This window comes from Mesitornis unicolor, unplaced genomic scaffold, assembly GCF_000695765.1.
Source record: "Mesitornis unicolor isolate BGI_N332 unplaced genomic scaffold, ASM69576v1 scaffold4084, whole genome shotgun sequence".
In the NCBI taxonomy this organism is placed as follows: Eukaryota; Metazoa; Chordata; class Aves; order Mesitornithiformes; family Mesitornithidae; genus Mesitornis; species Mesitornis unicolor.
The window spans coordinates 32,952-54,077 of NW_010179241.1; the positions used below are offsets into that span (position 1 = coordinate 32,952).

General features: G+C 37.9%; 1 protein-coding gene across 1 annotated transcript in view; it reads left to right on the forward strand.

The window, feature by feature from the left end:
* Positions 1-2,513: 2,513 nt before the first annotated feature.
* The window catches only part of LOC104539218 (collagen alpha-4(VI) chain-like), a gene marked incomplete at its 5' end in the record, with an annotated part of 28,184 nt that continues 9,571 nt past the window's right edge, over positions 2,514-21,126 (forward strand). The window contains 12 exons of the mRNA XM_010182691.1: positions 2,514-2,863; positions 4,815-4,893; positions 5,437-5,582; positions 5,672-5,764; positions 7,192-7,245; positions 9,519-9,590; positions 10,777-10,803; positions 13,305-13,349; positions 13,876-13,938; positions 14,939-15,004; positions 16,146-16,199; positions 17,148-17,183. Of these exons, the coding sequence (XP_010180993.1) occupies positions 2,514-2,863; positions 4,815-4,893; positions 5,437-5,582; positions 5,672-5,764; positions 7,192-7,245; positions 9,519-9,590; positions 10,777-10,803; positions 13,305-13,349; positions 13,876-13,938; positions 14,939-15,004; positions 16,146-16,199; positions 17,148-17,183 (1,085 nt within the window). The remainder of the gene's footprint in view (positions 2,864-4,814; positions 4,894-5,436; positions 5,583-5,671; positions 5,765-7,191; positions 7,246-9,518; positions 9,591-10,776; positions 10,804-13,304; positions 13,350-13,875; positions 13,939-14,938; positions 15,005-16,145; positions 16,200-17,147; positions 17,184-21,126) is intronic.

Genomic DNA, 21,126 nt, shown 5'->3' on the forward strand with positions numbered 1-21,126 from the left:
AACAGTAAACTTGCTATATATACAGGTATACTTGTTTAGAGAGAGCGAAGTTAAGGAAAGCGTTTTGGTCTCACCGATGTATGTATTTATTGTCAAGTTTTGCATAAATTTGTCTCATAAAACACAAATCAACTTCATGTGAAGCCTGTTTTATCTTATCCTGTCATCTGTTTTCTTATGTTTGCTGACCTTCTTTCCTCTAATAAATCTATTAATTCCCAGTTACCTTCTTTTAAACTGCCAGATTTTTCAAATTTAATAAACTGCATTCAAGGCATGAAAAGTTAACAGGAGAAGAAGATCCCCTTGCAACACTAAGGTGATGCAGTTTAACACTGGGGAGTTGGCAGGGAATGTTTTAAGAGGTAGGCAGTGTGGATGACCAGTTGTCAGAGCTAAACTGCTGAGTCCATGGTTGCCCTTCACACTCCCTCCAAATTATGTCCTTAACAAGACCCAGATCTTGAAAAAACCTTATTGTGAAAACATACTATGTGTGTGCTGGACATGAACACATAGTGGAAGAAATATCCAATATATTTTATGTTCATGGAAATATTGAATCGGAAACATTCCTCACATTTAGAAAAATGCTGTTCCCTGAACTGCTGATGGCCTTTGCATCACAGGTGTTCTGGGAATCTCAAAATCAGATATGTAGCCTCACAACCTGGCTAACAAGCATGACTGGGAGGGAGGAGTGTAGACATAAATCTATTTATAGATATATTTAACTGTTTAAGATAAGTTTTTTCTTGTGGACTAAACAGAAAAGTTGTACAGATTTCTTATGTTTCTCTGAGGCCTGAATGTCCGATTTTTTTAGCCATAAAAACTCACTCAATGTGACCTTTTACATTTAAAGATTTTCATGCTTCTTACCAGCAAATCATACTCTCTAGTGGGCAGTTTGTACAGCAAGTGAGAATGCTGAAACAACGCTCTGAGGTGAAATTATTTCTGGATTTATTTGGTTAAAGAGCTGAACACATTAATCTTTTTCATGAGTGAAGGAAAAGCCAGGAAACTGTAATTAAGCTTATATGGAATAATGGTCTATGGAAACTAGCCCAAACTAGCAAATATGTAAAACAACCTTTTGTTTGGTAAGTGTTTCAGAGTCAATGAAGGAACAAAATTAGGGAGATTAATATTTTGCAGATAAAATTGCATGCCTCCAACATCCTTGCCAAAGTACAACGATGGATGATAATACATCTAGGGGCACAGAATAAAATCTAGCATGACATATGAAGAATCAGGTGGCCTGGCCTTGCTGGGATAGAATAATAAAATCAGTTTTCTGTTCAGGAAAGCTGCATTTTTGAGAACACTGCAGCGCTCAATGGGAACAAAGTTGATAAGACACTTTGTTTTAGCTTTTTGCCAGCACTGCTATGCAGGTTGCCATAGTGGTCAAGGTCTTTAGCAGTTTTGGTTAGCCAAGTACAGAAGCAAGAGCCAGGGCAGCTGACCCACGCTGGCCAACAGGAGTATTTCATACCATAAACATCATGCTCACTATAAATAAGGGAGTTTGCTGAGGACGACCCTTTCTGTTTCCTTAATGGTTACCATCCCCAAAGGTTCTTGCACATAGTTCTGCTCCCGAGGCCTACTCCCCCATTCATTGTGACTGTCATGTTTTTGCTGAAGCTGTGGCACTTGCAGTGTCTGTCATTTAGCATTCACTGCTGGGAGTGAACAGCTTGCTACTACAATGTGGGCTGGGTATAACTTTGCATATTTTATGTTAATATTGGTATTAATGTTAGTTTCTTATTATTTTATTAAGTCTGTTTTTATTTCAATCCCTGTGTCTCCTTTCCCCTTCTTCCTCGGGTGGGGAGGGATCATCAGGTGATAGAATAACTACCTAAATGAAGACACCAAGGTAGTAAAGAAATAAGACAAGTGGTTTAGCTGCTCAATGAGGGCAAGATGATTGGGAAAGTGGGAGGAATTAACCACATTGAGGTATTTGCTATTATCATCAGGAACTGATTGCTCACAAGCAATTCCGTAACTGAGGTAGCCCTCACCTTACAGCAGCTGTTATTCACAGTGGATATATGGCATTGCATGTAAGCAGGGCTGCCTCTTTCTCTCACATTTGTTTCTTCGGCCTGTTCTACATTTGTATGTATTATCTGGTCTTGGAACAAAGTGATAAAACACAGTCAGCCATCATGCTTCCCATTGCAATTGGAATGTATGTTGCACATTCTCAGTTGGTAGCAAAGCTCACAAACATTTGCACAATTACGTCCTTTGAGGATATTTGACAGCTGGAGATCAGTGACCAGTAATGTAGACCTTAGTATCTGCAAGTTCACATAGCCCCACTGAAACTGGTGGGCTGATGGCATTTTAGGGAAAGCCTATCTCACTGGCTCTGACTTTTGATTTTAAATCAACCATATTGAATTTTGTTCCACTCACATGTTTCTGACAAAAGACAAGATCATAAATAGTGTATGTTTATAGTTTCCTGTTTCTTCTACTTTTTTCAGATTGTGACATAGATCTTTCTGTAGCAATTGATATTTCAAGGCGCATGCAGCCAGCATCCACGGTCCTTCTGAAACAGAAACTGCAAGCATTCCTCCCCAAGCTTTTACTCCAGATGAAATCGCTGCCAAATACCAGCTGTAATGCTGGCTCTCCAGTCAACATTAGATTCAAGTTCCAAGTATTGGCACAGACCAAACAACTCATCTTTGACTCTGATTTTGAAGAATATAACGAGGAGACCATCCAGAAGTTTTCAGATGCACAGACCAGTGTAGACACGTTCCTCAATGCAGACTACTTACAGGCACTTGAGGAGAAGTTCTTCAGTGTGACCTCTGCTAAAGTGAAGGTAACTTAATGGTGTGAACATATATATTGGAAAATGAGACAGTTTGATGTCTACAGACTGATGCTGAGTACTCCAGGGACACAAAAAGGTAGTTCAGGAATTGGTGAATCCAAGAAAAAATTTCACAGAATGGTTGAGGAACCTCTGGAGGTCACTTTGTCCAAAGGCCCCATTCCAGGAAGGTTAACTAGAGCACGCTGCCCAGGAGTATGTCCAGATGGCTTTTGAGTATCTGTAAGAATGGAGACTCCAGTCTCTCTAGCCAGCCTGTGCCAGTGTTCAGTTAACCTCACAGTAAAAAAAAGTTTCCTTATGTTTATGTAGAACCTCCTGTTCTTTCATTTGCCCTGATATAACTTCATATATCGGTTCTGATTCCCTGAGCACTCCTGCAGTACCCATAACATTTGGGTTTATACATATGATCTTGAGTATTCATACAGAAAACCTTCTTATATCTACAGTGAAATGTCTTTCTACTTGGTGGAATGTTTCTCTTTCAGAAACTCTAAATCCTGATCCTGAATCTCTCTCCAGAATACTCGTAGCTCTAAACAGAAGTCACAGAAAACATCGTCCAAGAAATTTGTTTACAGAAGTTTATTTGTGTAGTTAACTTGTCAAATAATTTCAAATAACAAAGTTAGGTTCTGCTTAGGGATGACCCATGATCCGAAAAATCTGTATAGGCACTGCAGTTATTTCATCTGTCTTGAAGTGAGGTGAAGAGAGAAGCAGAAGGCTTGATCTAATCTCTTCTGAAGCGAATGGAGTATCTTTCCACACAGGTGAAAGAAAGTTGGATGTTATTGGAGGGTTTCAGGGTCATTGCTGTGACAGTTTATTCTTAATAAGGCACTGACTCAGTGAAGCACAGAGCATGTCCTGTAGTAGCTGTTTGAATATTATCACTTGCTGAGGTCTCCATGCAGGAAGACCGTCCTAATGAGAAAGGACAGGGTAGCCCTTGCAGAATGCATAAGAGATTTCCTCTATGAACCTTATTTTAACTTTTATAAGAGGTTAATTTTAATCTGATGTGGAGTGAGAAAGCAATATTGTTATGAATTCTGCTGCTTTCAGATGGAAGTTGGCGTTCTGCTTTTTTACAACATTTGCATAGGTATGGCTTACCAATTAAGGTTGTAATTTGGTGCATATTTAATACTGATATTTTCCCCAAAGATTTCTTGAAGTGTCATTTTATTCTGATCAGGAAACTTGTCCACATACGATTTTGCACGCGTTGGGCCTCAGTAGAGAGAACTTGTGTGGCATAGAAGTAAAAGCAGTGCTTTTTTCTCCTAATTGCCAATTCTGTTAGATTGCTGTTGAAGATTAGAGTCAAGCAAAGCTTCTTTCTGCTTATGCATTACTACTATAAATAAATATGCAGTGTAACTCAGCACTTTACAAGTGGATTAATATTCCTTTCTGATTCTGTTTATGTGCAAATTGAAAATACAAGACTTCAGAATGCACACGAAATCACAATTTAATCTCCCTATGATCCTGAGCAATAACATGCTTAATCTGTAAAGATTATTAGTTATAAACCTCATCAGGGATAGGGATTCTCTGTTGTTTGCATTTCTTCTTTATTGTTTGCTTTCCAGCAAAAGAGTTGGACCAAATTCCCGGATTTTGACAACACAAACTCAAATGTGTTCCAACAAGAGCTTTATATACATGAAAGCTTTGTAAACATACATAATGCCCATGCTAGTACCCCACATTTACCCCCCATCCCCATGTTTTTAAAATGAAAAGATTGCTTAAAAGCATCTTGTGTTCAGTCCTCTTTCCTTCTCTGCATTTATTCCAGCACGTTTCAGATCCACCACAGTGTAGTGCAATTTGACCACTTTATAGCCAGTTTACTATACTTTTTACAGTGACTTAACTTTTAGTCTCTTCTCAATTGTCTTGGCATTGTTCTCTTTCCTGACAGATTTTGTTAGTATTTTCAGATGGGCTGGATGATTCACTGGAAGATCTCCAAAAAGCAGCTGACTCCCTTCGCTTTAAAGGTATTATAGTCATGCATTGATGCTCCAGGCTCCTACTACCAATGGCCCAATGTATTACTATCTCACTTGCAACTTAACCACATAACCTTCTCTCTCTATGGTCATATTGCATTCCTCAGAAATCACTGAGGGAGTTTCTGCTTCTCCATGTGAACCAGTGCACACTGGTTGGCAGATGATGCCAGAAACATGCTTAGGGGTGCAGAGGCCCTGGGATGGCTCTGGTTTCTAGAATCCAGCTCCAGCAGCTGGGGTAATTCATTGCAGCCCTTCTCACTGATGAGTGCAGGACCAGAGGTTTGACCCAACTCTGACTTCTGCTGGAGAAAACAGTTTTATATTTCTGTTTGGGCACTGAGTAACAGTCTGGACTGAATTTTTCTCTTACACATTCTTCTCAATAGCTTCATTTCTTTTAACGTACTGTGCTGAAGCCATAAAATGTATGAGTCTTCTAGGGAAATGGTGTTATTCACAATGATATTGTTGGTTAAATAATATACTTCAGGCATTCACTAATTTAAATCTATGCTTATGTTGAAGGTCTTGATGCATTTCTATTAGTTGGCCTGGATAATACACAGAACTTGACTGAACTTCGAGAAATAGAGTTTGGCAGAGGTTTTGAATACAACAAACCTCTAAGCATTGGGTTTGCAGAGATTGCAAACATCTTACAGAGAAACCTTGTAAGTCCTTTTGTGATATAAACAAAAGGGAGGGGAATAATTCTGTGTTTTATGATTATATAAATGAAATGTTTCTTGTCATTTTTCAGGATACTGTTGCAGAACGGAAATGCTGTAAGGTTGTTTGTAAATGCCTTGGAGAAAATGGTGATCGTGGTGGCCAGGGAAGTCCTGGAAGGAAGGTAGGAGAGCTAAGATAGACATTACTTCAGAATTGTTTCATTTTTCAGAGTATTTTCATTTTTTGTAGTATTTCAGAGCATGCATACATGCGCCCATGACCTTTGCTGTTAGAACAGATGAAGGAGAAACATGAAGTATGATCATTTCTCTGCTGCTGGCTCCTATTGCAAAAGTATTTTTGTAATGAAAATCATTCCTACATATAAAAATCATTAACCACTCTTTTGCATCAGTTCAGCAGATAATGGAGACAGATTTAAAAATTGCATCTGATTAACCAAGAGCCTTATTAGTAATTGCGAACGAGAAACTTCCAGCTGACAAGCTGAGAGGAGAAAATAATCCTTCTTCACTAGGTGTGAGCCTTACCCTTTTGTACCCTTATTATTCCAGATATCCTCTTCTATGAGTTTCTTCTGATCCAATACTTACACACTTTAAGATTTTCTATTTTTTAAGCATTTCAAGCATTACAGATTACACCACTTCTACAGCATGCTAGTAGGCTTCATTATTAAGGTTTTTAGTATATATTGTCTCAATTTCACTACTATTCATTCCGTTATTTCTATTTACTCCTGTAGCATGGTAAGCAAATTATATCTGTAGTTCACACTCTTCAGTTATATAGTTACAGTTAAATGCATTTTTGGCTATCTCTTAGCAAAAGTACAGTCTTCTAATATTTATTCATAAACCAATTTACTAATTTCTTCCATCGCTCTTGTTGATTTTCTTACAACTTTCTGGGTTATTAAAATGTCTACATTAACATGCTTAGACAAAACTGTGTTCAGAATGTAGACATAGTTGTTTTGCAGACAGACACGATGCCTGGGTTTTACAGCCTATAATTGTAAAAACATGTTTTTGCAGCACAGATTCATGTCTCATTTTTGTTCATTTTCATTGCTAGAAATTCTGTTTGTTCTAGTTTCTCTCTGTTCAAGTTTTTGCCCTGAGTGTATGACATTTGCATCACTTCAAATACAAAATTGCAATATTCCTAAAAGTCTTTGTAAGGTATTGCAATATCTCTGTCCTAACACGTTTTCAACTGCTTATATTTTTCATTTCACCTTAAAGATTCATTTCTGTATAATGCTTCCTTTTCCAAATCGCTAAGGAGAGATTTAATTTGACCAAAGAGACCAATGAGCTTTGTTAACCCGTCAGGCAGTTTCCTGAAATAACATACTGAATTTTATATTGAACATTGTTTATTTTTTTTCACAGCCATGTCAAGTACATAGGACTGTGCAGAGTGTCTGTGTAAATGTAGTTGATGGAGTCTGCCCTTCTCAGCATAACCAGATCTAACTTTCAGGAAATGTTTTCTATCTCCATGTGCAGAGTAATCCGACAGAAATGGATCCAGTGTGCTTGGAGAACAGTGTCACTTATCTCTTAAATTCCTGTTTTTCAGGGAAGTATGGGTTACAGAGGATCTCCTGGCCATCCTGGTGAGGAAGGTGGGATTGTAAGTAAACATTATTCCTTCCTGCTAAGATGTTGTTGATTGGTGCCTAGGCCTGTCTGCACTTACTCATTCACTCAGTGCTCATCAATGTTAACTTAAAATGTGTTTAAGCAATATATATCTGAAGGTAAACATATGGACTTGATTCTTTGCATCTGCACCTCACCATAGTTAGTAATAATTTCTAATGCAGAAACAGAATTAGTTAGAAAGAATCACACAGCAGCATCTTATGTGACCTATGTATGGCTAACTCATATACTCATTTTCATGACAGACTCTACCAGATTTAGTGCTTATAGTTCTTGTGGAAGAGGCCATCCCTTTCCCTTCTTGGCATGAGTGAATATCTTATGACTGGATGACAAAGCTAAATTTTTAGTGTGTTTTAGTGATCTTAAATCCTTTGTGGTGTGCTGTTCCTGACATAAACTTGAACATTATGTGCACAAGCCAAAGCCCAACCCGGTAAGAGCATTTCTTCCTCTTTTGCTGTCTAGAAACAAACAGACAAAAATCTCGCAAAGAATAAGACGTAATTTCCTTAGCACCACAAGTGCAGAACTAGGTTTACAACACTGTACCCATTACATGAATATTACTCCTAAATATCTGTGAGAATCCTGCAAACCAAGAACCAGCCAAGGATTTATCTCTGTACTTAACTGTAAAATCCACATTGGAGTAGTTCCAGTTCTCACAGTTGACTGTTCAGCCTGAATTTGCCTTTGGTGAGGCAGCCTGCAGTAAGCCTACAGTCTATTGAGAGAAAGACGGTAGTGGAAAAAAACTGTTGTTTTATCAAGAAAGTGCATTGTGATGGTGGTTTTACAATTTCTTTGGAAATCACTGGCTGGGACTACTGGAGCAGTTTCCATTTTTTCAGGTGGCCTGATTTCCCGAAAAATAGAATAACATTCCATATGAGTAATTTCCAGAATGACTTAAAAATATTTGTGTTACTCAGGAATAGAACTATTTTCACATCCTTTCATAGATATGAATGACATGATATAAGTAGGAATTGGAAGTTCAAGCCCTGAGAGTTTTTTAAAATGAGAAACATTTTGAACACATTGAAATGGGATGCTCCAAATTTTTCACCACAGCATTTTGATTTGAAAACTTCTAAATCTTGTCTTTTTTGAAGTGGTGAAGGGGTGAAAACGATTTTGAATTTGTTTTTGTATGAAATTGATTTTCTGTTTTTGACATGAGAATCCAGAATAATTTTCTAGAACAGATAAATTACAGAAGTCTTGTTTCTGAGTTTTCTGGTCCCTTTGTTTTCCTTTTCTTTACTGGGGAACAATGAAAAATCATGTCCACACTTTCAGAAACTTTCTCAGTCTCCTGTGTGTGAGGAAATGTGTTTCATGTTGTAAATTTTCCTTGCTAAAGGCTGAATTTCTTTTCCAGTCACAAGATAAGAATTTGAAGCATCCAAAACAGTTGAATGTAGTAAATACACAGCAGAAAGTAGACTGCTGATAACAGGCTACAGATGATGCCACAAGGAAAGGAGGTTGAGGAGATAATGCTGGACAGCTCTGGTTTATCATGGTGTAGTACTCTTTCACAGAGGAAATGGAACTTGGCCACAATGCTTAAACTTCTGTTTTTTCGTATTGTGGTGTGGTTCTGTGGAACCATTGTCTAATTTAATCTGGAATGTGATCCATGTTGCTTTTTTGCTAGCTTAGAGAGAGAAAGTTTTCTTTAAAGATGAGAAAAGTAAGAGAATGGTCTTTGTTCTTCTCATCTTAGGCTCTTCAAGTTTGTCCTCTCTTTTTCATGGTAGTACAGGAACTCTCATGTTTTCTGTATATTTGTTCTCATTCTGGTTATCTTTTTAGGCAGCAATTTTAAGGGGATCTGCTGGGAGACACTGCTTTCTTTCCAATTTTTTTTTAGAACTATTATGCTAACAAACCTGGAATAGAAGTCTTTAGAGATCAGTGACTAGAGGAATGTCATTCAATATTCAGTTTTAAAGAACCCCACCAAAAGACCTGCCTTCAAGTACAGAGATTTCAGTCAGAGATGTGCAGTCTAATACATGGCATGATAGTGAGAGCAGAGAAGCAGGTGCAACTCAAACTAATAATTGACTGTACTGTTATGGCCAATATGAAAACTTCCATGTGGCTTGCATTTGTGTCCTTAGTGCAATGAATGGTGATATAATTCTTTCATGCTTTAATCTTATATGATGACATAACCAGTGGCCATCATTGTATGGATGAGTTTGAACATTCTCTTTTGTTTCTTAGGGGGAGAGAGGCCCAGTTGGTTTCAATGGGACTCAAGGAGACAGAGGATGTCCAGGTGCCAGAGGCCATAAGGCAAGTATGTTACTTTGAAACATTTCCTCATTTTCTTTCCCACTGTCCTGGTTTCTCTGGGATAGAATCATAGAATCATAGAATCAGTTTTTTATTCAGGAGAGCTGCATTTCTGAAAAGACTACAGTACTCAATTTAGTGGAAAACGAAGTTTATAAGATGCTTTCTTTTAGTTTTTGGCCAGTACTGGTATGAGAGTTTACTATAGTGATTAAGGTCTTTAGCAGTTTTGAGTTAGCCAGGTGGAGAAGCTGGGGAGGGTGAAAGCCAGGGCAGCTGACCCAAGCTGTCTAACGGGAGTATTTCATACCATACCAAATAATAAACACCTTGCGCACTGTAAACTGGAGAGTTTGCTGGTGACAGCTTTCTTTGTTTCCCTGATGATTGCTATCCCCAGAGGGTCTCACCCATTGTTCTGCTCCCAGGGCCTAGTCCCCTGCTCATTGAGACTGTCATGTTTTTGCTGGAGCTGTTGTGCTCACAGTGTTCGTTGTCTTATCTGGCGTTCACTACTGGGAGTGCACAGCCAGCGACTGCTATGTGAGCTGAGTATAACTTTGCGTTTTATTATTGTTGTTCTTGTTATTATTATACTTTTTATCATTGTTATTATTATTACTTTAATTTAATGTATTTCAGTCATTAAGCTGTTCCTATCTCATCCCATGAGTGTTCTGACCTTTTTCCTCTGATTCACTCCCCCACCCTACCAGGGAGGCGGGGAGTGAGTGAAAGGCTGCATGGTGCTTAGCTGCCTGCCAGGTTAAACCACAAGCCCCACAAACCTGTTTTCTGTACTGAGGAATAATCCCTGTGCTGTCTTCATGAACAGCAAGACTCAGCTGTAAGAACAGCAGACAATTTTTGCTGTCTCCTTTTGAGAGGTGCTTGGTGTAACCGAAGCATGGTCAAATGGCTAAGGAGTTTGCTGACTCAGCAACTTGCCAATGACTTCCACCACCAGCTCCAGACTGATCTTAGATAGAGCTATAGAGCTTTACAGAACAGGAATGAAAATGAAGGCTATACTGTCTTCCCACAGGAAGACATATGGGACAATAGGGGGATTTACAGTAGGGGCTGAGCCCAGCATGCCTCCGCATAGCAAGCTATTATGCCCTGTTTCTCAAGCTCAATAAAAATACTTTCACCAAATTTAATCTGTCTTTATTTTCAATTTCAGGGCGCCAGAGGCTATAGAGGAAGTCAGGTATGTGTTTTCATGTGTGATCGATTTTCTTTGAGAACAGTGTTCTTTCTTTTAAGTTCATGTTATCTTGTAAGATGAAAGTACCAACAAGGAAGGAAAACAGTGTAAAAACCTCAGATTATTTAATATACTTTTGCTGTGGTTGTATAAGAGTGGAGTTAAGTGTGAGCTGTTTGGTATCACAATATTAAAAACAGGCAGTCTTATTTGTATTTTTAGCATAGTCACAGTTGTAGTTGATTTAGTCTGATTGAGAGGAAAGGAATTTATTTACTGGCTATTTTAATAATCTGCCAAGGTGGTAATTCTGGTCAGCTGAATCTCATATTCTAATTGTTGAGGAAACAGAGCAGAAAGGGGGGAAAAAAGATTGTGACTAATATGTTTTCCAGATTGGGACAGCATTTTCACAAATCATTAGTGACACTTTTTCAACATCCAAACTTTTCTTCATCTGTTTTTGTCATCCGCTGATCTTGCAGCTCTGCTTATTTAACCTTTCAAACATACCTGTTCATCAAAGAGATATTGTCACCAATTCACTAATAAAATATGACGCTCGGAAGACAGTGATCGTAATGACAATATTAATTTCCAAGCTAGAACAATTAAAATGAAATTCAAATTGTATTGGGTGCTTTGATGACAAAACCACTCCTAGAAAAGATTTAGGAGCCTCAAAGACTCAGAAAATATTTGCTTCCAAACCTGAGCAGCTGTATATGTGAGAAAGTTTGGAGAGTGTTTCTGATACCTCAGCTCTATTTAAAGTATTACTCTCTACAGACTTTTTTTAATCCTCCCATGTGTTTTTCTTTCCTTTTCCATTTTCTGCTCTGTTGCCTCAAATAATTTGTCCTCATTTGAAATATCTGAGACATCTAATTATAGAAGGGGGGAGTGATGATTGCTTTCTTATGATTTTCGATTTGTCCAAGATTAATTGTACAGTAGGACTTATCAGGAGTACAAACCCCACTGAAATCCAATGAATTTATGAATGTCTTCATTATATTATGTCATTATATCAGCTATTTTTTAAACGAAAATATGAAACTTTCAGCATATAAAAATGCAGTTCAATACTGCTAACTTAGTAAGGTTGAGGCAGTTTATTGAAGTCTCCAAGGGATTTTAGTACAGCTACTTGGAGTAAAAAGGCAATAATGAAAATTTAATACTATGAAGTTTGGCTCAGGTCTTCTGAGGTAGGAAATAAGTGAGGGAAAAACTAAGATGAATGAAAGTTGTGATTGCTTGCTCAGTACTCAGAATTCTTCTGGAATACTTGTTCAAGAAATTCCTGTTTGTGACATTAATCTTAGGCCAAAATGTACAGCCAGCTAATTTGTCTCGCAGTACATACAAAACTGTTATAAATGAATGAAATTTTCCGCAGGAACTTTAGCTAGGTGGCTTGGCAAAGTCAATTTATCAGCAAAACCTGCAAAGCAATTGTATCTGTAGCCTCTATCAGAGTGAAATTCCTGTTGGTTCAACTAGCATTTACAACATGCTCTTGTGCTACTTTCAGTGATTTGTTGAATGTCTTTTCAGCTTTCAGGGTAGTGGTCTCTGCTAATTTCATTTCTTTCTACAAAATAAAAACATCACAGTTAATTCCATTTTTATGCCATTCAAGAGAGACAGAAGCAGCACTACAAAATATCCTTTAAAAATTGAGTGTGTTATTTGGCCAGATCTGAAACATTGTGGACTGTACATAAATGAAATAAGGTTCTCACAGTTATAACTCTATTCAGAAGCATCACTCTTCATCTGAACAACAATTTACCATTGCAGACTCCATGAGGTTGGGATGGGTGTTTTGTGAGAAAACAGATTCCATAAATGGTTGCAACATGGTGATTCATTTTTGCAGACAAAGGGAAGAGAGGAGCAGAGTGTGTTTGAATGGGAATGTGACTGCTGGTTATGTGGCAAGCATCGCATTGCTGAAACAGTAGTGAAATTTCTTTATCAAGTCCTAAATCCTAAAATCAGTCATCGGTAATTGTTTTTATAATAGTTATTCTTGGGAGCTTTTCAATACACTGTTCACAGTATAAAACTGTTTTATTAAATAAAAGTATAAACACGTATGATGGTTGACACCAGAATTACAAGATGATCAGCATGTTAGGTCAGATATTAGTGTTATATTTTGGAATATATCTAGATTTTGAAGGTGGTGCAGTTGGAAAAAAGATTTGAAAGCTAACAAACGGAAAAGCAGAATTTAAATCCTGATGAAGATCTATAGCTTTAACAACCATTGCTCTTATTAAATGTTCTTAACTATAATTGGTTTTAAAAGTTAATACATTAAAAATCTGAATTATTAATTCCTATTTATAATTAATATTCTTAATTATTCTTGCTAGCCATTGAAACCCAATATTCTTCTTCAAGTTCCCAAAAGCAGGGTGAATACTTCTTCCCTTGGTCAAAGAGGCAAGTGAACTGATGCTAATAGGGGTTTTTTTTGCTTATTGCTGCAGGGTGAATATGGTGAGAGTGGATTTGATGGCACTGATGGAGAGCAGGTAATCATTGTTTTAAATGTGCAGTGCAATTAAAGATCCCTACCTCAGAGTTCAAAAGTACAGTTTTTTGTGCCTTTGAATGGGCTTTAAACCTGAACAGAAATTCTAGTGTTTAGAGTTACATCTCTGACTGAAATTGAGTTCTGCCAGACAAAATTTGGAAACCACAGTTATCAGAAAGAACAACCAGTCATTTTTTCTTCTTTCTTCCCCCTTTGTGCATCTAGGGAGAACATGGATTTCCCGGACCTTCTGGAGAAAAAGGCAACACAGGAAAACGGGTGAAGTATCCTTTATAGTAATGTTTAGATTTTATGCAAACGTCTTTCCAAAGTGTAATGCCATCTGTAATGTCTGTGAGTTGTTATTAATAGCTTCCTGTTCTCTAATATTACGTGGCTTCTGCTGTAAATCAATGTAACCCCATTGACTTAAACAAATCTTTGTTCTCTTACCTGGCCTTCCTCTACCACAAATACTGTTTCTACCTGAACCTGAATTGCTTGTTCTCTTTTTATGAATTTAGGGCAGAAAAGGCCCCAGAGGAGAACCAGGTGAACGAGGAGAATCTGGTCTAAGAGGAGATCATGTAAGTATGTGCCTTCATTTTTACTGGATTGCACTGATTTGTGCCTGGATTTTGTGATGGACCTGCCTGAAATATATGTGATTTTAAGACTTTTTCCCTATCATAGATGGTGCAGTACTCTGCAAGAAGTATGGTGTGTTTCAGGAGTCCTGAACTCTTTAGATGCAGATGGGCTGATGTGTTTGGAAGTAGACTTTTAAGCCTCAAGTCTCCTGCTCATTCTTTGCATTTTTGTTTTGTTTGTTTTTAAAATGGGCAACATAACTCATTTTGGAGCTATTTAGTCCTCACTGGTGGTTCCCACCCTACAGAAGAATTTCTGGATCACTTGAACAACCCTATGCACTGACTCTTGGTTAGCAACTTATAATGATGCAAAAGCAAGTTACTACTTTATCCTGACATTTTTTCCCTTGCATGCTTCAGAGCCCCTATATAAATGCAGTCTCCAAGGACTAAAATTTCAGTGGAAACACTGCACTTCTTGTATCACAACTTTAAAACTTCTCACACGTATTTCAAAGACCTCTGTTCCAAACAGTCAAATGTAGTGTTGGCTCCTAGCTTCTAATGCTTATAAAAAGAAATCAGGTGTCCTGTTAATGTGCCTTTTTGAGAGATCAGGATTTCACCTGTGTCTAGCATTAAGTGGCGAAATAGAACTCCATTCTAGTGTAACCACATCTGAAACTTGCTAACGAGTCATGACTTTAACTCAGTTAACTATATCCAGACAACCAGAACAGCCTCACATTTTCAGGGTTTACTTTGTGGCCCATTAGTAATATTTCTTTTCATCTCTTTGCAAAAGGAACTTGTGGACTTTGCAGAACTGCCTATATAGTGTTCTTACAAGCATCTTCATTTAAAATAGCCTTTGTATTACTTGTTGGCTGCAATGACAAATCTCATTAATCATATTTCCATATCCTGCCTCAGTAATCAGAATAATAAAGGTGTGCTCACTGCAAACGCTGAGCTTTCTGCTTAACTTTTCCAGGGAGATCCTGGGACTAGCAATAATGTTCCTGGTCCTAAGGGTGAAAAGGGAAACTCAGCATGGCAGGTAAGCAAGTAGCTCTATATTACAGGGAGATACTGTAAGTTCTCAGACAGAGAGAACTGCTAAGTTCAATTTACTGTCCAGTGACTAAGCAGCTCTTTTATTTTGTGTTTTGCCTTTAGTGGATGTCTGCAGCACAGAAAGCTTTGAGAAGTGCTTGATACTGTAAAAAAAAAAAAGTTAAAAAGGCTAAAAAAGACTATGGATGTATTCTCATGATATAGAGCTGAGTATAGAGAGGAAGATATGGATTTAATGTAAATATATTATTCTATTACACATTTACATCACCGACCTGGGAGGTTTCTAGTAATAGGCTGTAAGGATACTGTAAAAAGCCATGCTGGGAAAAATGCTTTTGGTATCAGCAGGCTTTACTCATTTTACTATGTAACTGCTATTTCCTCAGCATGGTGGATAAACTCCATTTTGACCTGTATCTATGATATAAGAGCTTGACTATGTGCTTGTATAGTGATGTCTGAATTTTTACAAGGTGTTTGTGTAATATTATATGAAAAGAAGCATAACAGAATAACACAGCCCATTTTACCATTGCACTTTGGAAAGATAAGCAAAGATAGTAAGTAACTGGATAGTAGTATATAAGTGGTGGTGGATGAAAGCTTAAAAGGGTGACAACTAGCAACATCTGAGAAAAATCCACTATTTTAGAAGTTTGATTCTATTTGAACAAGTAGAGTTGTGTGAACATGTTCAGACACATGCCTGTGCATGTATATGTATGTAGAGTATGCTGAAAGTAGTAGAAAAAATGTGAGGGTCACGCTTTGTGTTATGATGGCTTCTTGGCAGCAAACCTCATCAAACTTTCTCAAGTCTAACTGAAAGAATGAAGTCAACAAAAATAATTTCACAACAGCCTTGACCACGTATCAGTTGACCATGTTAGCAGCTGTTGGATTGGAAATCCAATGCAAGCATGATCTCTCTGGTTTTTTATTTTATTTTTATTGTAAATGATTTACAGAAAACAAGAATCAGCATTTAGCATGATACAGATGATCACAATGAAATTACTTAGGAGAAACAGCAAAGAAGAATCATATAAAGAAGAATGTGGACAAGAAAACAAGAATCAGGAACAGTATTTACAGATCTTGTTCATTACTTTGTTTTGCAGGGAGACCCAGGACCACATGGACTCCAAGGGGAGCAGGGTGATGCTGGTCCCAATGTAAGAATAGTAATCAATACAGGGTGGGCATAACTTATCCAAGATACAGTGGAGTTGCCACTGAAGAAAACAATTTTTCTCTTCTTCTTTTATCCCACAGTTAAAACTCCTGAAATGAGAGGGAAGAAAAAATTTCTAAAATTTTCATAGAGAAACGTGTTTGGCTTCAAATGTAGTAATTTGTGTGTATTGCAATGTGCTGGGTTTTTTGGTGGAGTTTTTTGTTTGTTTGGTTGGTTGGTTGGTTTTTATATCAGGAATTTGCTGTCCTCTTAATTTCAAGTCTGAGTCATGTGAAGTCAAAAGCCTTAAACCTAGTGCAGCCTTTTCTATGGGGCCTTAATTGCTTCATAATTTCACCATACATAAATCTATCCCTCTTTCCTTCCTCTGACTGCAAGTTCTATCTGGCTATTCAAGCCAATATAAAAACTAACTGGCAGCTGTGCTGCACTTTTTAAATCACTGGAGACTGGAACCTATGAAGGCACCTCTTCTAGTCTGTCAGAAGATTCCTAATGCAAATGTCTGCAGTGATGATCACTGTTCAGCTGGGCTGCAGAAGCAGCCTAAAAGCCTTAATGTGAGGCTTAAAAGTAACATTCACAAGTGCTGCTGAGCAGTGTGCAGTGCGAACTGGTGCAGACCTCTTACCTCAGAGACAGAGAAGAAGGCTCTTGTTCCGTTTATTTTAGCCAAGAATTCTGCTGAGATGCCTTCCCTCTGCACTCACTAAGGATCTAAAGCCTTTTTTTTAAGGCTTACTTGAGTAACAATTTCCCAAATCCACTCTTTTCTCATTTTTACTTTAAACCTCTCTTTGAAAATAATCTCTGCTTTCTGTAAGCTGTATTTTATCTGATTGTATGAATAATGTATTTTTATAAGCTATTGTTTCACATATTGCTTAGTGTTCTGAATGTAATCTCTCATGCCACTCCTTCCTAGGGCACAGCAGGTCGAAGAGGCCCTCCAGGTATAAAGGTGAGTGACAGACACTGCTGCTACCAATCTGTATGCAGCTGCATATCCAGCCTCAATGTTTGCTCCTCTTAAGGGAGAAATTTCAGCATGATCCAAGACGCAGGTTTTTAACAATCAAAAGTCTATTTCAAGCCAAGGCAGCCTTTGAATCTCAGATGGATGTACCAGAAGCCCTCCTGACTTGAAGGATTTAGAGTTTATTGAAATAAAAGCACAGTTACTTTTATTATTAAGGCAAACGTGGGAATGTAAATAGAGAAAAGACTGTCACTAAATATGACAGGAATGAGCAGTCATGTTGCATTCCTGAGGTCAAAAGGTCAAAAGTCTGACAGTTTTTTCCTGATGATTCCATTTAGTGAGGTGTGTAGCAAAGAATTATCTTTCTAGTGTTCCTCAGCCCTTTGGGTTAGCTGTCCTGTGAGGTGGTGGTGTGATAGGGAGGAAACAAACTTCTGAGCTGTATCCTCATGCAAAAAAATGACTTTTGCTGGTTTTGATTACAGTAAAAAAAGAATCATGAAAGTTTACATCTAGGTTTCTCACCAGGGACATTTTCAGACTCCTTTAGAAATGATTGCATTTTCATATGTATAGTGCAAAGGAATGCTTGGCAATATATAATGCATATGCATTATTGCTATTCAGCCAAAGTTAAAAGAAATAGAATAGTATGCAAGGGCAGATTCTGGTGTCTGAGAAGGATAATGATCCTCCATTGTAAGCTTCTTAAATACAGTATAAAACCAAATCAGATCTGTGTGATGCTCTAACTACTGCAGTAAGTAGTAAGTTGATAAGTTTTATATGTTTCTCATGTTTTTAATTGTTAGTGCAGTATATAAATGAAAGTGCTTGTTGTGTTCTTAATTTGGGAAAAGGTTCATGATTTTTCATTAAACTTTTGCACGTATTAAGTGCTTTTTCTGCAACAGCAACAAGCTTTTAAACTGAAGACCGAGTGTAAAAAGTTAATAAATAGCAGTGAGAATAACCATAATGATGCAATATAGAACATAAGTTTCAGCACAGGAAAAAGGCTACTGTGAGGGGTGGGGTGTCTTTTATGGTAGTAATATTTCTTCAACAGCACAATGTTTTATTTGACTCTCATTTCTGGGCTTCCTGTCCCTCTTCTATTGTGAGGAGCAGAGTTTTCTTGTACCTTTATTACTGTCTTCCTGTATGCTGCATCCAGATAACACAGATGTTTTAAATTTAAACTGATTCAAATTAATTTTTCATTGGGAAATGACAGTCAGAAGAGAGAGTCCTGCAAGTTCCCTAAACTACAGTCCAGTCACATCCCAGCTTCATGTAATACACAGGTAGGCCTTGTGCTGAAACTTCTGCCCTGCCTGGTTTCTGAAAATCCTAATTTGAATTTCACTTTGAGAATTCAGAACTTTCCCTGTCTGGGGTATCACAGGTAGGAATAGACTCTGAAAGATTTTGACACTATCTGCCATGCAGGGAATAGGGGAAAGCACATGCTTTGACTGCTCATAGAGATCACTGTAACTTGAAAGAATACAACCATTTTGTAGGTAATGATTCCTATTATATCTCAGAAAATCTTTACAGGGTTTATGCAGACAGTTTAGATTAAAATATTGAACAATATTCATAAAGCCTGCCTCTTAATGATTCCAATCCATGCTTAGCTTAGAAATCCGTTTTTAAAGTAATGATGTAACTTTGTGCTTTCTTTTTTTCCCATTCGGTTGCTGCTGAACTCAAAAAAAACTTTGCTTGCGTTTTTCTGTCACGTATAGAAATAATTCAGGTGGGCTATGGGAGTAACAGGACAAAAATTGAAGTCTGTGGAAATGGATTTGTACGTTATCTTTGTTGTACAAACAAACACAAGAACTCTGGTGTGGTTGGAAAACAAAAATGTTCAACTTGTTTAGTAAAATCACAGAGTGAAGAATTGAACTTTTTAAGACAACTCTCTTCATCTCCGTGGGGACCCCCTCCACCAGTGATGAGGCCATCTTTTTGTAATATGATGGGGAACAAGAGAGATAGCTGAACCTCACAGCAACAGAGAGCTTCCAAACTGTTTTCATTTCAGTACTTGATGACTAGCTTTGACTTCTAAAAGTATAACAAAAAAACGCTTGCATGGGTCAGTATGCATAAAAAGCTAGGTCCCAAGCCATGTTCAGAGCACAGCTAATGTAAATAACCCATTCATTGAAGAGGTAGGAAAAGCAAATGACAAAGAGAATTATGCTCTTCTATCTTCCGCATCTCCTGGAGGAACTAGATGGAGCAGCAAACCCTGCAATACGACGCTGGCATCCGTCCTTGGGTGAGATTTTGGGTGCTATATCTTCCCATCGAGATCTCTTGTGTGCAGGGTGTTGCAAAGCTGCCACAGGACATAGCTCTGTCAGCACAAAGTATGAAAACTCACTGTACAGGCTTCCTGGTGTCCCTAGGCATGAAGCAGAACTGTGTAGTCCGAATGTTTTCAGGGTCTTCAAGGGCCCTTCTGTGGACCACGGGTTCTGGTTCTATAAGGAAATAGGGTATGGCCAGTTCTTCTAGAAGAGGAAGTTTTTGTGCTGATATTAAATGGAATGAAAATAAATCCCTCTTTCAGATGAAGATACTAGTGCTGTTGTATACTCAGGGACAAATAATCGAATTACAGGCAGTGAGCCAGAATTCTCCCAGCTAATGCCTAAGAACTTGACCCAGGTTTAGCTGTTAATAAGATAGACTGAACTAAAACCTCTATCAACAAAGCTGTTAACTTCCCTTGCAGTCAGCATGAGCACAGCACTTTTCACCATATCTTAAAAGAGGCAGTTTTCCAGGACTTCTAGCTCAAATTATCTATTGCTTTTTGTGATAAACAGACTAACTTTTTGAAATAGTTTAAAAGAGTAAAGAAGCACAGCTAGCCATTTTTAACAGTCAGAAGCAGTCAGCGGGCAGAAGGAACAGAAGGTGTGCTGTAACCTCACAGAGGTGTTTGTCAGACAAGAACACTGCAGTTTGTGTTCTGAGAGCAAAGCAGAGTAGTAAAGACAGAATGGAGAATAAACAGGCAGGCATGAGAGAGAGGAGAAGGGAGGAGGGAGAAGAAAACAACAGTTCTGGGTTTGATTCTAAATTAATTTAAGTAGATGAAAACTTTTTTTTGGAATTTGTTTGGTTTTTTTTCAGCTGGCATAAGCCTGGCATCAGTCTACTGACTGATTTTCCATGTTACAATATAGTTACTCTGGCTACAAATAAGCTTGCTCAAATGCTGCTTTTTTTTAATTATTTCTTTTTGGTATTGTTATCTTTCGTTTCATTCATATGGTGGACAATGTGTGTGTACAGCCTTTTGAATGCAGTTTTCCTCAAGAGATTCTAGAGCCATCTGTTTCCGGAGAATCTTCAGTCATATGTTTATGATATCTTCATGAAAGGAGATCTGTAAGGCCTGGAATGTTTGGTGCTAATTATCACCATTTTACTCAATCCAGTAGATAGCAAATGTTTCTTAGGGATGTTAGCTAAACTGACTCATCCTTTGATGGTGACTTTATGTAGACAGGAGCTGGAAAAGTTTTATTTTTTTTCCATTATCAAGGAAGGTTTTATTTGTCTCACTGAGTAACCAGAAAGACATGGAGTATAAAGACATCTTACTCTAGGATGAATTACGAAGTCATGGTTCCCCCTCAGAGTAGTTCTCCATGGATAAAGGTGAAGGGGATCTGCCCTTGTGGCCCTGGCTTTATGACTTAACGGTTTCTGCAGTGGAAAAGGACAAGGGTAGTGCAGGAGTATTGCTGGGACCGTGGTGTAAAATGCACTTAGCAAAATGCAAAACAGAGAGAACTGACCTCTTGCACTGCATTCCTTCTGTTCATCACACACCCTAAACAACAAAAAAACTACTCAAGTCTTTTGCTTCTTAATTGAGTTTTCTTCAGCA